The sequence below is a fragment of the Gigantopelta aegis genome, chromosome 2, assembly GCF_016097555.1.
Source record: "Gigantopelta aegis isolate Gae_Host chromosome 2, Gae_host_genome, whole genome shotgun sequence".
Classification (NCBI taxonomy): domain Eukaryota; kingdom Metazoa; phylum Mollusca; class Gastropoda; order Neomphalida; family Peltospiridae; genus Gigantopelta; species Gigantopelta aegis.
In genome coordinates, this window is record NC_054700.1 from 34,380,008 (window position 1) to 34,396,873 (window position 16,866).

The following is a 16,866-nucleotide window of genomic DNA, read 5'->3' on the forward strand; positions in this document are numbered from 1 at the left end:
TAAATAAAAGTACAGTAATAATAACAATATTAACACAATAAAAAACAGTACCGTAATAACAATATTAACACCATTAAATAACAGTACTGTAATAACAACAATATTAACACCATTAAATAACAGTACCATAATAATAACAACAATATTAACACCATTGAATAACAGTACCGTAATAATAACAACAATATTAAACCATTAAATACAGTACCATAATAATAACAATATTGACACTATTAAATAACAGTACAATAATAACAAAAATATTAACACCATTAAATAACAGTACAGTAATAACAATATTAACACAATAAAAAACAGTACCATAATAACAACTATATTAACACCATTAAATAACAGTACTGTATTAACAACAACAATATTAACACCATTAAATAACAGTACCGTAATAATAACAACAGTATTAGCACCAATGAATAACAGTACCGTAATAATAACAATATTAACATCACTGAATAACAGTACCATAATAATAACAACAATATTAACACCATTAAATACAGTACTGTAATAATAACAACAATATTAACACCATTAAATAATAGTACTGTAATAATAACAATATTGACACTATTAAATAATAGTACAATAACATCAAAAACATTAACACCATTAAATAACAGTACCGTAATAATAACAATATTAACACCATTAAATAACAGTACCATGATAATAACAACAATATTAACACCATTGAATAACAGTACCATAATAACAACAATAACACCATTAAAAAGAATAAGAAAAAGAATAAGAAAATGTTAAATTAAATAATCAGTCAATAGTAAAGTTTAGATACAAAAAGCAAACAATATATTTGTGTGATCATAAGTGTACGAGACAGGGAGGGGGGGGGGGGGGGGGGGAAACTGGAGCAAAACCTCAAATTTGGGCAAGAATGACACAAATATTCAGGGGAAATGTGCTAACTTGAGACCTTTTTACCATGTATTCCATTATTCTACCCTCAAAATTAGTTGTAATCCATGTTAAAATGCATAGTGATTGTTTCCAACCGTATATAGCTGTTTGGAAGTAATGCTAATATGAATAAATATTGTTATCCAGATTCGGACATTTTCGTTTAATTCGGGCAATTCGCCTATGTGTGTGATGAAGATATTGAAATTTTGTTTCGTTTTAACAAGCAGTACATAGGATATACAGTACAAAAACAGAACATAAAAGTTATAAATGATAAAGAAATAGCCAAACACCCGAATTACCTCAATTTCTGCAGCCTTTATCAACTTCAGTGCTGCTAAAAGTTCATCTCGGTCCTGGCATAAATCCACTAAAAATATATAATTATTTCACTGCAACATCATTTATTATAGCCATATTACTAAATAAAAATGTAAAATTAGAGTGAAAATGGGATTTATCATACAAAAAAAGAGAAAACAATGTTTCACTTAACGACACACTCAACACATTGTAATTATGATTATATGACGTTGGACATGTGGTAAAGGACCACAGAAATTATTAGAGAGGAAACCTGCTGCCACCATTTCATGGGATAATCTTTTCGATGATGTAGCCGCAAGGTATCTTATAGATACATTATCCCAGAGACAGGATAATACATATCACAGCCTTTGTTATACCAGTAATGAAGCACTGGCTGGAACGAGAAATAGCCCAATGGGCGCACCGACGGAGATTGATCCTAAATCGACCGTGTATCAGACTAGCACTTTACTAATGGTCTATGTCAAGCCCCCTTTTATACAATAAAAAGTCAAATGGTATGGTAATGTGGACATATGGGATTCAGAGCCTAGCTCCTCGTACAGGTTCACAGACAGGGACCTATAGACCGAATCCGATGGTTTCATGCAAAGGTTGCAAGATAAAACCGAATAGCAAAGGGAACACATGGAATATACAAAACTAGCTCTTCATATGAGTGTATGGACAGGGACCTATAGACCGAATCCGATGGTTTCATGCAAAGGTTGCAAGATAAAACCGAATAGCAAAGGGAACACATGGAATATACAAAACTAGCTCTTCATATGAGTGTATGGACAGGGACCTATAGACCGAATCCGATGGTTTCATGCAAAGGTTGCAAGATAAAACCGAATAGCAAAGGGAACACATGGAATATACAAAACTAGCTCTTCATATGAGTGTATGGACAGGGACCTATAGACCGAATCCGATGGTTTCATGCAAAGGTTGCAAGATAAAACCGAATAGCAAAGGGAACACATGGAATATACAAAACTAGCTCTTCATATGAGTGTATGGACAGGGACCTATAGACCGAATCCGATGGTTTCATGCAAAGGTTGCAAGATAAAACCGAATAGCAAAGGGAACACATGGAATATACAAAACTAGCTCTTCATATGAGTGTATGGACAGGGACCTATAGACCGAATCCGATGGTTTCATGCAAAGGTTGCAAGATAAAACCGAATAGCAAAGGGAACACATGGAATATACAAAACTAGCTCTTCATATGAGTGTATGGACAGGGACCTATAGACCGAATCCGATGGTTTCATGCAAAGGTTGCAAGATCATAGCAAAGGGAAAAGGAATATACAAAACTAGCATATGAGTGTATGGACAGGGACCTATAGACCGAATCCAATGGTTTATGCAAAGGTTGCAAGATAAAACCGAATAGCAAAGGGAACACATGGAATATACAAAACTAGCTCTTCATATGAGTGTATGGACAGGGACCTATAGACCGAATCCGATGGTTTCATGCAAAGGTTGCAAGATAAAACCGAATAGCAAAGGGAACACATGGAATATACAAAACTAGCTCTTCATATGAGTGTATGGACAGGGACCTGTAGACCGAATCCGATGGTTTCATTCAAAGGTTACAAGATAAAACTGAATGGCAATGTGAACACATGGAATATACAAACCTAGCTCTTCATATGAGTTCATGGACAGGGACCTGCTGACCGAATCTGATGGTTTACACGGTTTCATCTGCGTCCTGAGAAATTCAGCTCGATCCATGTACTCCTGCACCTAAACAGTAGAATGCCTTTCATTTTGGAGGAACATATCAATGTGTAACAGTCACAAAACATATGAAATCATATGGCATAGCAGGAAAAGGTTTGTTAAAAGGTTTTTTTTTTTAATGACACGACCAGAGCATATTGATTTATTAATTATCGGCTATGAGTCTTAAGAGAGGAAACTCGCAAGGAATATTTATATGCACCATCTCACAGACAGGATAGCACATACCACAGCCTTTAATAAACTAGTCATGGTGCACTGGCTGAAATGATATGGCATAGCAAAATAATTTCGTATTAAAATACTTAGCTCTTATACATTTAATAAGTTTGTTTTTTAAAACAAAAATAAATGTATATCAGTTTCTACTGTCCTTAGTGTGATCTATTTTCCATTTTTGACATAATTATCAAAGGATAATATCCAGTGGTATTATCCAGTCAGAATTAAAAAGTTTGTAAATTCTAAAATGCGACTTTCTACACACTGGACTCTGTCTAAATCAAATAAACATTGGGTTCCCGGCGTGATCCGGTTTAGACAGGTTTCACAGTATATACAAACAAATCCATCCTATTTTATTGAAATGTCATAAAACAGTTTGTATTTTTCCACTAACTGTGTTAGTACTGAAGGTGGTAAATATAAAAAAATGGAAAAACAATACTGCTAAGAAGAGCAATCACTGACTCACTGATGAGACTTATACTTGCACCATATAGTCAAGGGCGGGACGTAGCCCAGTGGTAAAGCGTTCACTTGATGCGCAGTCGGTCTGGGATCGATCCCCGTCGGTGGGCTCATTGGGCCATTTCTCGCTCCAGCCAGTGCACCACGACTGGTATATCAAAGGCCGTGGTATGTGTTATCCTGTCTGTGGGATGGTGCATATAAAAGATCCCTTGCTGCTAATTGAAAAAGAGTAGCCCATGAAGTGGTGACAGCGGGTTTCCTCTCTATATCTGGGTGGTTCTTAACCATATGTCTGACACTATATAACCGTAAATAAAATGTGTAGAGTGCGTCGTTAAATAAAACATTTCCTTCCTTTCATATAGTCAATTTAAATTGATGGATGGATGGATGGATGGATGGATAGATGAAAAGTTTGTTTTGTTTAACGACACCACTAAAGCACATTGATTTATTAATCATCGGCTATTGGATGTCAAACATGTGGTCATTTTGACAGTCATAGAGAGGAAACCCGCTACATTTTTTCATTAGTAGCAAGGGATCTTTTATATGCACCATCTCAGACAGGATAACACATACCATGGCCTTTGATATACCAGTCATGGTGCGCTGGCTGTGACGAGAAATAGCCCAATGGGCCCACCGACAAGGATTGATCCCAGACTGATCCCGTCCCGGATAGATGGTTGACACCACTAGAGCACATTGAGTTATTAATCATTAGCTATTGGCTGTCAAACACTTGGTAATTTTAACATATACTTTCAGAGACAAAACATGTTATCTGTACATTTTTCCATTAGTAACAAGGGATCTTTTATATGCACCATTCTGCAGACAGGAGAGCACACACCACAGCCTTTGATATACCAGTCAAGGTGCACTGGATGGATCGGGAAATAGCCCAATGGGCCCACAAATTGGGATCGATCCTAGACCGACCATGCATCAGATGAGCACTTTACCACTGGGCTAAGTCCATAATTATAATTATTCTTACCTTCCTCCTTAAAGCGTCTTTCTTCCTTGGATTAGTTTCATCTAAAATGAGCAAATAAAAAAATTATATGAGTATTAAAAATGAAAATATAATAGTGTGTGTGGTTTTTTTTTTTAAAATTCCGCATACAGCACAATAAACACATGAATTAATATCATGATGAAATAAATAGATGATTTACAGTAATAAAACATTGATACCAGTGTGCAATAAAAAGATGATTTAAAGTCCGAACCAAATTGTTAACAACTATGATATATTGCTCTCCTACCTTTATTTTTCGTTCGATTTTACCCACATTTTGTCCAGACAGGAATCTTGAAAAAAAACATTACATTGACACAGATTCCACATACTAGATGATAACCATGTCACCTATATTGACTTCGCTGAGATTGCATAGGGCAAAAAGCATGTAATTTTATGCCAGCTGCCATTTTGACTTTTTATGGAATATTTTCCAAAAGGGGTGAAAGAATATGATTTAATGTAACATCTTAACATGTTATGATATAAAAGCAAATGTGATGACGTCATATTAATTTTTTTTATTAGTATTTTTTGTTTGTTTTAAGATACCACTAAAGATCATTGATTTTATATTAATTATGTAACATACTTTGGATGCTTTCATCCCTCTTGAAGAGTATTCCATGAAAAAACAAAATGGCAGACGGCAGAAAACTGCACGTATTTTGCCCTATGCTATCTCAGTGAAGTCGATACTGGCAACATCGTTACAGTCTCGTATGTGGAATCTGTGTCACTGTAATGGTTTTTTCACAACTTGTGTCAGGACAAAATTTGAAGGAAATATAATGGTAATTTAAGGTAGGAGAGTAATTTATCGTAGTTGTTAACAATTTGGTTTAGACTTTAGTTTAAAAGGAATAATATTGATAATAATCTAGATATTGTAAACTCTAGAAATATATGGCAGACACATAATGAAACTGAATAATAAGAAGCATTCTGAGAGTACTGCAAAAGCAATACATGTCCCCTACTGGGCCTCATACATTCAAGGGCCATAACTCTGTGAAAAATGGATAAATCATGAAATTTAAATTTGATTTATAACAGTACAAGATTAAGCTAAATTTCATCTCAATATCTTTGGGCATCGCCAAAAAACATAAATCTTAAAAACACACTTTCATATCTCTTAAATTTAATGGACGTAACTGTAAAAAATGGATAAATTGCCATAAAAGTCAAACTTGATTTGTAACAGAAAATGATAAAGCTATACACAAAATTTAAACTGAATATCTTAAGGCATTGAGGAAAAAACCATTTGGAAAACTATGTGAGACACATGGACGGACAGACAGAAGGACGGAGATGAAACCTATAGTCCCCTCCAGTTGAACCGGTAGGGGACTAATAATATCAATATTGTAAACTGGAAATCTTACAGTGTATGGCAGACACATAATTAAACTGAATAATAATATCGATATCGTAAACTCAGTGTATGGCAGACACATAATTAAACTGAATAATAATATCGATATCGTAAACTGGATATCTTACAGTGTATGGCAGACACATAATTAAAGGGACACGCCCTAGTTACGGCTAGTTGTTAACCATTACGGCGTTGTTTTTCGCTATTAAACCCATTTTTTCACAAATAAAATTGCACTTTACTTACATTTTATTATTTAGAATACACATTTCCATTCACCTGAAGTGCTTTTTGGTAATCCTGGTAATCCTGATGTTTGTAAAACCACGAAATGCATTTTTTGTATTTCTTAAAAAGCCGCGCGCACTCGAGAAAAAAACGTTAAGTAAGCGAGGTCCAATCTATTTTTAGAGGGAATCTTCCTGTGTAAACGTCACAGACGTTGGTATACCACGTGATCGTTATCATTTTGGTTCGGTTTGTTTTCTCGTGCACGGTTCGCGCACTCAACATCCGATTTGTTGTCGTTTGCTTGTTGTTCATTTGTGAGATTTTTCTTCACAGTTCGTGAACATTTTCAGTAACAATAAAGTTCAGACAAGTAAGTGTCTCAATACAAAACGTTACAAACCCTTAAAACCAATAATTTTGCTAAGTCTTACGATATCTGGAGAGGGGATACAACCAGGACAGAACAATTGGAACATGTCCAGGAGAGGTGAAAGGAACGCACCCCAAGTCTGTGCGCACTCTGTGAAATTTGTTGTGACGTAGGCATTGTTGTGCTTCGAGCGACATCTACCGGTGACATCAGAATACTAACTTTCAAAATTATTTCAAGCAATTGGGACATGGGGATTCCCATGGTATTTATCGATATAAAACCTGCTTTTTCACTCCATTTGATAAAAATGTGATCTAAGTGTGTTACAGGTTTGTAGACTAACCAAATTATAATTTATTTTTGCTGGATGGAACTAGGGCGTGCGGCTTTAAACTGAATAATAATATCGATATCGTAACCTGGAAATCTTACAGTGTATGGCTGACACATAATTAAACTGAATAATAATATCGATATCGTAACCTGGAAATCTTACAGTGTATGGCAGACACATAATTAAACTGAATAATAATATCCATATCATAACCTGGAAATCTTACATTGTATGGCAGACACATAATTAAACTGAATAATAATATCCATATCGTAACCTGGAAATCTTACATTGTATGGCAGACACATAATTAAACTGAATAATAATATCAATATTGTAACCTGGAAATCTTACATTGTATGGCAGACACATAATTAAACTGAATAATAATAATATCAATATTGTAACCTGGAAATCTTACAATGTATGGCAGACACATAATTAAACTGAATAATAATATCGATATCGTAACCTGCAAATCTTACATTGTATGGCAGACATGAAATACTCAAGAGCGCTACAGTACAGCTTGACAGCCTTCTTAAAGTCTCCTTTTTCATCTTTCTCAACCGCCTCGGTGACGATTTTTATCTAAAATCAAAGTTTAAAAAAAGGTGTAACATGGACTAGCTGCTAATACGTTAAGGGGATAAGAAAAAAGAAAAGAAAATCTTTTTAATGATGATGATAACTAGTTTAACATGCCCATATACCACTAGGGTTTCGAACATGCCCATCCCGAGTCCGACCTCCGATAAGATCAGTGGCCTGACTCGGGATTGGTGTGTGTGTGTGTGGTTGAAAATGGGCAGAATTTTGAAAATAGCAATTAGTAAAAAAGTTAATAGATTAAAAAAAAAAAAAAAGGTTACAAGCCAAAAATAAAAAAGAATTGTCTGCTCGGCCGAATATTTATATAATTTGGAGCATTTTAGAAGGACAGTCCAAAATTAAATAAGAGAAAGAAGAGAGGATCGGACTATTTAATAATATTTTTAAAAAAGAAGTAATTTCGACATAAAATTTTGAACGCAGATCTAAAAGTTTAAAGTCCGATCGATATGTCCACGCGAGTGGCCTCGTTAAGGCCGTTTGGGTGCACAGCTTAAAGGGACGAGATGGGTTGCATCCCGTCAAGAAAACCCCTAGATTGACAGTCGATAGACGTTGAAGGTGTAGTGCTGTGCTGAAATACAGATCTTGAGAAGCCGGATCCGTCTGAACGATAGAGAGAATCAGACTAGGGTATAGTCCAGTCATCATGGGTTGGTATAGTGGTGCGGACGGGCCCGACTCCGGAGGATACGAGATGGTATCACTATAAAGCAAGGTAAAGTCTAGAAAAAGAGTAGTAGGGGCCGACCCCGCTTCCTATTTCTTCTTAGAGTGGGGCGGTCAATCTTCCAGTGCTGCTAGGACAGGCTCGGACATGTAGAGACTAAACGCGAACAACCGTGGCATTCTGCAGAATGGCCGTCATACGAGTCACGAAAAAAACAAGTCGAGTCAAATGGAGAAATGACGTAGAGGCAAGGAATCTCGCTAAAAAAGAATCCAACCTGATGGTGCAGGCTGTCGAAATGAGAAGCGTTCCAGCGTTCAATCAGTTCCGATGGCCGCATACATCCTAGTAGAAAACTTCATTTCGCTGACAAAAACAACGAAATGAAGGACCCCCAAGTCGAGCACACGAAAGCACGTGCAGTGTGCACAAGCAAAACAAACACGTCTTACCGCGTGGAGCTCCAGACTGGGAATGAATATTTTTAACGACAACTGTTAAATGCAAATTAAAATAGGTTATTCCAATTTTGGGGGAAATTTTAATTGATGAGACCTGTAAGAATGACATCTGCAGTGGGACAAGGTACAATCTCGAGTGGGAGGGAGGGGTGGAAACAAGCCACATTTTAATCTTTATTTACATAGAGTAGGGCAAAAAACTTACATTTTTGTTATCAAGTAGGGGGGGGGGGGGGGGGGGGTGGACACAAACTTTCTCCAGTTGCTATGGGTCTGCTGAAATACTCCTATAATTATATTCTCCGTTAGATAATCAGTATTGTATTTTACATTCATTGCAACTTATTTTTGTGCTTATATCCAATTAAGGTTCAAACATGTGGGTCACTTGTTAGTGGTTAGAGAAAGAGAAACGGGTGTGTAGTGACCTTACACCTAGCCACCGAGTCATTAAAACTCGCTCTGGGTGGGAGCCGGTACCGGGCAGTGAACCCAGTACCTACCAGCCTTATGTCCGATGGATTAACCACAACACAACCAAGTGTTGTATTTTACAAGTGATTCACTAACCGCTTTAGGCAGGCTGTCTTTGGACGGAACGTGATCCAGATCAACGAAGGGATGTAGGAAGAACTCATCAAATGAAATCCTCTCGTCAGGATTTCTCTTCAGCAAGCGAAGTATCAAGTCTCTGGCCTCGTCACTTATTTCTACTCCATAAGGAAGCTACAGAACACAGATATTCATCAATGTACATGTCACATTTATATTTTACTTGTCTTTTGGAAAAAACTAAATTAATTTTAATAAGGCCAAAAAAAAAAAAAAATGTGTGTTTCAGGTTTCATCTCTGGAAAAAATAGGGTAGGTAGGTAGGAACTTTTTTTTTTTTTTTTTTAAACTGTGTTCTTGACATACTGCATATAACCTGTCTGCAAAAATCGCGGTAGATGTTGGGGTTTTTGGGGGTTTTTTTGGTAGTCAAAATTTTTTAGGGTCACAGCATAAAATTAGGGTCGGTCGGGAAACCGGAAACACACAATTTTTTTTTTTACGCCTAAGTTAGTAGGTTTTTTTTTTTTTTAATACAAATTCTGTTTTTGATATAATGTAAAAATAGAACAAAATTACACTCTATGACACGATTGCACACCTCTCTGGATTGCACACCACATCCGGATTACACTCTATCACAGGATTGCACACCTCTCTGGATTGCACACCACATCCGGATTACACTCTATCACAGGATTGCACACCTCTCTGGATTGCACACCACATCCGGATTACACTCTATCACAGGACTGAACACCTCTCTGGATTGCACACTACTTCTGGATTACACACCATCACATGACTGCACACCCAATGCCTGGACTGCATATCACCATCTCCGTCCACCTCGGGATTCAAAACCACCTTTTCAACTTCTTAAGTACCGCCCAACACAACTCGATTAAACCAGGATAAAAAAGCAGGATGAAACGGTCTTACACCGCAAGCACACAAAAGCTCCTTCTCATATGAAAAACAGTAACACTGGTAGGTTAAAATGCAATGCATTAATTGTTTATTACCAGTTATCAATTGAACTACTATTCACTCATCTTTGCAAGCCAAAGGTCATAGTTCATGATGTTACTCCGTAAGTACCTTTGGCACATGTAATCAGGTTTTGTGATGTCAGAAGTGCTTCAATTTCACTGGATGCACCAAGACTCAGATGGGTGAATTGCATCACTTGTATTTGCTACAACATGTTGAACAAAACTACAGAGCTCACATAACTGTTTCTAAATACAAATGGAAGGAAGGAAGGAGATGTTTTATTTAACGATGCACTCAACACATTTTATTTACGGTTATATGGCCTACTGTTTTCGATTAACAGCAAGGGATCTTTTATATGCACCATCCCACAGACAGGATAACATATACCATGGCCTTTGGTATACCAGTCGTGATGCACTGGCTGGAGCGAGAAATAGTCCAATGGGTCCACCGATGGGGATCGATCCCACACCGACCACACATCAAGTGAATGCTTTACCACTGGGCTACGTCCCGCCCCAAATTCAAATAGTGTCATGGTGTCACTAATCAAATTAATGCCACTTTGCACATCCCTACTATAATGCTGCCAAACTTTTAAAGTAAATTATTAAAGGAATTTTGTTTGTTTGACAATTAATAATGTATTCAATAGAATTCGAATTTAAAAAAAAAAGATTATTGCTTTCTTACTAATGTTAATTACACTATGATTGCTTTCCAAATTGATAACCAATAGAGGATGTTACTTCTAAAACCAGAAAACTTGTCTGTGTGTGCCAAGGATATGTATAGGAAGGAAATGTTTTATTTAACGATGCACTCAACACATTTTATTTACGGTTATATGGCATCAGACATATGGCTAAGGACCACACAGATATAGAGAGAGGAAACCTGTTGTCACCACTTCATGGGCTACTCTTTTCGATTAGCAGCAAGGGATCTTTTATATGTACCATCCCACAGACAGGATAGTGCATACCACGGCCTTGGTTACACCAGTTCTGGAGCACTGGCTGGAACGAGAAATAGCCCAATGGGGCCACTGATGGGGATCGATCCTAAACCGACCGCGCATCAAGCTAGCCTTTACCACGGGGCTACATCCTGCCCCAGGATATGTATAGAGTCGGTACAGAATTGGGCTCTTGGACTGCGAAAATGTTAGATACTGAAAGAAATGCAAAAGATAATACTACAGAATCAGACAGCAAAATTCAAAAGAATCCTAGACTTTGCTAATACTATATTCCAATCAAACAGTTGTTGATTTTGTCTGTACCTGAACCGGTCTGGAGTCACGAAGCTTCACCGACAGTTCTTTGAAACTTTCAGAAGCAAATGGTGCTTTACCAAATAAGCATTCTGAAAATATTAACAAACCTTTATATGTCATGTACTCAACTGACAAAATAATGTTCAAGAACGCTTTACTAACCTTAAAGTCTGACCCCTTTATCCTTTATTTGCAGAATCCAGAAACTTTCTGAGTTCAACACTGAATTCATTCCCACTAAGTACTGCCAGCCTTTATATCAATACTTCTATCTTTTGATATTTGGAATATGTAACATGCATTATGTGAAAAATCAGTATTTCTGGGTTACCCATGAAAAGAGGACACTCACAGAGCAGCGAACATTTTGTTCAGTATCGCATCACAATTCGCAACACAAACTTGGAGATCGCTATACAATTTAAAACATTAAACAATAGTTGCTAATCAATTCTTAATCAACTAGAAATATCGCTAATCAAGATTCTGAACCTCATATGGTGTTTAAAAAAAGAAAACAAACAAAACAACAATAAAAACTACCACTTTGAGAATACTTTAACTTAAAATAGATTCTATTATTTTCTCCTTTTTAAAAATTTCATTCACAGAAAGGCTGAAATATGTTACAATGAGGATACAAAACAGAATAAAGACAAATGACTCGCCATATAAAATTACACCAATGGACCACAAGTCAACCCTTGCATCATACGCTGTTTGACAGATAATTTCTGGGGCCATGTAGAGAGGAGATCCTCTCATGATGTGAAGGTCATCGCCTTCAAACAAATGTTTAGCAAATCCAAAATCTGCAATTAAATAAACAGCATGATAAATTAATGGAAAAATAAACAAATCTAAAATTTGCAATTGAATAAACATGTGAATAATACTGTAAAATAAACAAGTAATTAAATAAACAACATGGTAAAATACTGTAAAATAAACAAATGCACAAACTGACTGCAAATGTGTCAAATTTACGATGATGCTTCACATAAATTCTCAAATTATTTTAATTGGAAGAATCCCTCAGATCAGACAAAAATGTTTTTAAAAATACATGTACTCTATACCCGACTGTGTTCTATCAATATATTTAATTTATCTTTAACCAGTGAAAGATTGGCAATGAAGGTGTAGGTCTATTGATTAAAAGACTAGTACATGTATATTCAAATTTTTTAAAATTAACATTTAATACACTCAATGAAAATTTATCAATAAGCCACTTATTTCACACCAATAGTTACAATACTGTCACCAAGATGAGTAGGCCTACTATTTTCATCACCAATAACTATATGATCAGTTATAAGCTTTGATTTTTTGCTTCAGTCAAAGAGTTGTTTATTAGTGCCATTTTATTAATACTAGTTGTTTGTTACGTTATTAATAAGTATTATAAATACTAGTGGTTCATTTTGTTATGGTTGTCACCTCTCATATGACTGTAATATGACTGTGATATGACTGTGTGCTTTATTAGGCCTACCACAGTTTTGTTAGGATACTAAATTACATTTACGTTATCTATGGCTCTGTATGACAATGGAAATCATTATCAGCTAGCAGGAGCATGATTAGTCTTTTTCACACGAGGAGGGTAAACAAAAAGAACACAGTTGATTATCCAACATTATAGTCTGTGAGTAAATTATTTGTACACTAACCAGTTCATCAAAGTACACAACAATGTATAAGGCTTTGGTCTCGACTCGATCATTCAAATGGTAGACAAACATATTTCCTATATTCGTTTGGGTAATTGTTTTCATTTTTAATGTGTATTATGTTTTTATGGATTACTCGTTATTAGTTGGAGACTAGTTGTACACACTTTCTCATAATTAATAAGTTCAACATACAAATAAGATGTTAAAATTATTAGTATTTTATTATTAGTATTTTTAATGAAAACATCCTGTTAATAACATCATCCTATTAAAAGTTGGAGAGAGAAGTGACTTTGCCCTATAATGTGGACCTTGTACGAGGCCCAAGTATAGTAACTATTATGCAATATTTTTCCTTATGTCGTTATGGCAAGGGAGATAACTCAACACAAATTCACTTAACGGATGTCGTCATTGTAACAAGGTCTGACTGGGTTTTGTTTTTGATAAGTTGCTTAAAGCCACATACCCTAGTTTCAACCCATAAAAATGGATACAAAGTTTAGTTAATCTACAAACCTGCAACACATTTGGATAAAGTTACAATAGAGTGAAACAATAGTCTGTGGCGCTTAAAAGTGGAAATACTCTTAAAAATAGACTAGAACTTGTATCTGTAACTGTTATTTCTCAGACGCATGTGCATTTTTAAAAATATGGAAAAATAGAAGCATTTTGTGGTATTAGGAACACCAGGATGACCAAAAACACTTTGCAATTACAGAAATGGATAATCTAAACTATAAAATCTAAGTAATGTTTGATTTCGGTGATCAAAAATGGCTCTAATATTGACAAAAATATGCCATAGTGTTTAAAAACTAGGGTCTGTCATTTTAACTTTGGTACCACTAAGCAAAGCCACAGCTAAAATGTATTTGGACGTACCTGCTATTTTAATTGTTGGATTGGTTGATGAGGTAAGCAGAATGTTCTGTGGTTTTAGATCCATGTGGGCAACTTTGAAAGACCAGAGATACATCATGGCCTGAGCTGAAAGAATATTGAACAGTTATTGTAAACTTTAAACATTTCTTTTACTAGGTTATTTTTTAATGTGTTTACCTTCAGGATGGGATACCCAAGGGACCACACAAAATGTCCAGTATCCAGGTGTATCTGATTTACAGGGTTTTTTACTGAGGCAACTTTAGGCTTTTGTTGAGACCATGAAAACTGTTGGGTTTTGAGAGAATTCCAGTTTACTGAGGGGTCTGATTTTGCAGGGTTTCATTGTAACTGTTTAAGAGGCTGGACATGATGAGTTTTAAACAATGATTAAGTAAAGAAATACAATGAAACCCCTTTAAATTGAACATCCACATGACCAAGTAAAAACTGTGGACTGTGAAATTCTTCCAGTTTTAAGGGAATTCTGGTTTACAGAGGATCCTATTTAAAGAAATTCCACTTTTTTAGAGGGTCCGGTATTGAGGGGTTTCTCTTGCTTAACAACACCTCTTCAGTTTCTGAATTGTTTTCAACTATGGCTAGTGTCTAATATAATATGGTAATTTCGACAACTGGTTCAGATAGTGAGAGAGAGAACTTGCTACCACGATAAAAAAATCTTCCTAATAAAAAGCTGCAAGGAATTTTTATATGCACTTTCACCATAGACAGGAAAAACCTGTAAATAAACCTTTGATGTACCAGCCATGTGCCACTTGTTATATGGAGGGAAAACCTGATTCTACTCAAGGCTAAAGTTTGTTATGTTTAATGACACTGCTAGAGCAGATTGATTTTTAATGATCGGCTATTGGATGTCAAACATTGGGTAATTTTGACATGTAGTCTTAGAGGGGAAACCTGCTATACTTTTCCATTTGTTGCAAGGGATCTTTCTTCTTCTTCTACTTCTTTTACTTATTTTCGTGCTTATATCCAATTAAGGTTTAAGCATGCTGTCCTGGGGACATATCTTAGCTATCTGGGCTGTCTCTCAAGGACAGTTGTTAGTTGTTAGTGATTAGTGAGAGAGAAGAGGGTGTAGTGGCCTTACACATACCCATTGAGTCGTTAAAACTCGCTCTGGGTGGGAGCCAGTACCAGGCTGCAAACCCTGTACCTACCAGCTTTATGTCCGATGGCTTAACCACGACACCACCGAGGCTGGTAAATGGATCTTTTATATGGATCATGCCACATACAGAATAACACATACCACAGCCTTTGATATACCAGACATGGAGCTTTGGTTGGGATGGGGACCAAAAAAACCACAATCAGAGAACGGATCTTACGATGTAAGCTCTTCAGGCGAGCACTCTACCAACTGAGTTAAATCCTGCCCTGCCTCGCCCCGCCCAGCCCTGCCCTGCCCCTCAAACAAATGCAACAAAAATATAAGGATATTGATATGCTGTGATTACATAACATAGCAGCTACAATGAAAGGTGTCTATGTTTCCACATAAGCTAAAGTAGATCTCTAATAACTTTTGATTATCGCTCTGAATGAAAAAATCAATTCAGCAACATGCAAGTAACTTTTCTACACAGTACCCAACAGATCAATATACCTACATCTGCTGTAAACAGTCGTGTGTATATACTATAACTTACCAATCTGTTGTAAAAATCTCTTCACTATCCGTTCAGGAAGGGTTCGCCGGGACCGTATAAAGTGCGATAGATCACCTCCACTGCAGTATTCCATAATAAGATAGATATATTTCTCGTCCCACTGAAAAAAAGGTAAAGCACAATTTTATAACATAAAAATATTTACTATACAACTTAATCTATGAACCATATTTATTTTATGGTTCTAAGTTTATTTATAAAACTATACCAAAAGGAAAAAGACACTTTTCAAATTATAGCTATTTAGTGTCTAAAATCAGCCCAGCTGTAAACTGAAATTCCCTCAAACTAGATGGTATCCATAGTCCCTGTAAACTACCTAAATATCAGTACTGAACACAACCTATCTAAACTGGTTACACCTTAAAAAAAAGACTCTTTTTTTGTCGGTTTAGAGGGATTTCACTGTGGTCATTTTGACCTTTGGTCTAGAGAGACAAAGCAAACACGTAGCTGCTGCACAAGCTACTCTTACTTAAACACAGCAAGATATGTTTTATTTGTTATCCACATAGTTCAAGATATTCAGGAGAAAATACTGATGGAAAGAAATAAAGGATCACACAGCTAGCAACAAGAAATAATGACTGCATTAAAAATCAATTCATATTGTCAGAAGTTGACTGGCAACATATAGGCAGCACATTCAATACTACAGACATTCAATCCCACATTACAATTTGGTATGAAATACAGACATTATCATGCTAGTAGTGAATTAAATTTGGTCTACAATTCGATATATTCCCTTATTTTTTTCCATCAGTATATAACCAGTATGACCCACATATGCCATAATGATTTCACGTGCACAGCGAATGACGTAATTTTGTGAAGCGATGTCATAACTTAATGCAGCTTCCTCATCAGTGTAAACGTTTATCAAAATGACATAATTTTGTCGTCTCTTTTTAGTTACATTTGAAACATTTTGACATAGTCTCAGCTTGATATTCATGA

The 16,866-nt window shown here is 36.0% G+C and overlaps 1 protein-coding gene across 1 annotated transcript in view; it reads right to left on the minus strand.

The window, feature by feature from the left end:
• Positions 1-16,866, minus strand: part of LOC121384274 (serine/threonine-protein kinase ULK3-like) — a 31,237-nt gene that overhangs the window by 9,658 nt on the left and 4,713 nt on the right. The window contains exons 3-11 of the mRNA XM_041514595.1: positions 15,886-16,006; positions 14,207-14,311; positions 12,308-12,451; positions 11,646-11,728; positions 9,380-9,535; positions 7,552-7,657; positions 4,718-4,758; positions 2,916-3,024; positions 1,245-1,312 (exon numbers count right to left, since the gene is read on the minus strand). Coding sequence (XP_041370529.1) covers positions 1,245-1,312; positions 2,916-3,024; positions 4,718-4,758; positions 7,552-7,657; positions 9,380-9,535; positions 11,646-11,728; positions 12,308-12,451; positions 14,207-14,311; positions 15,886-16,006 — 933 coding nt within the window. The remainder of the gene's footprint in view (positions 1-1,244; positions 1,313-2,915; positions 3,025-4,717; positions 4,759-7,551; positions 7,658-9,379; positions 9,536-11,645; positions 11,729-12,307; positions 12,452-14,206; positions 14,312-15,885; positions 16,007-16,866) is intronic.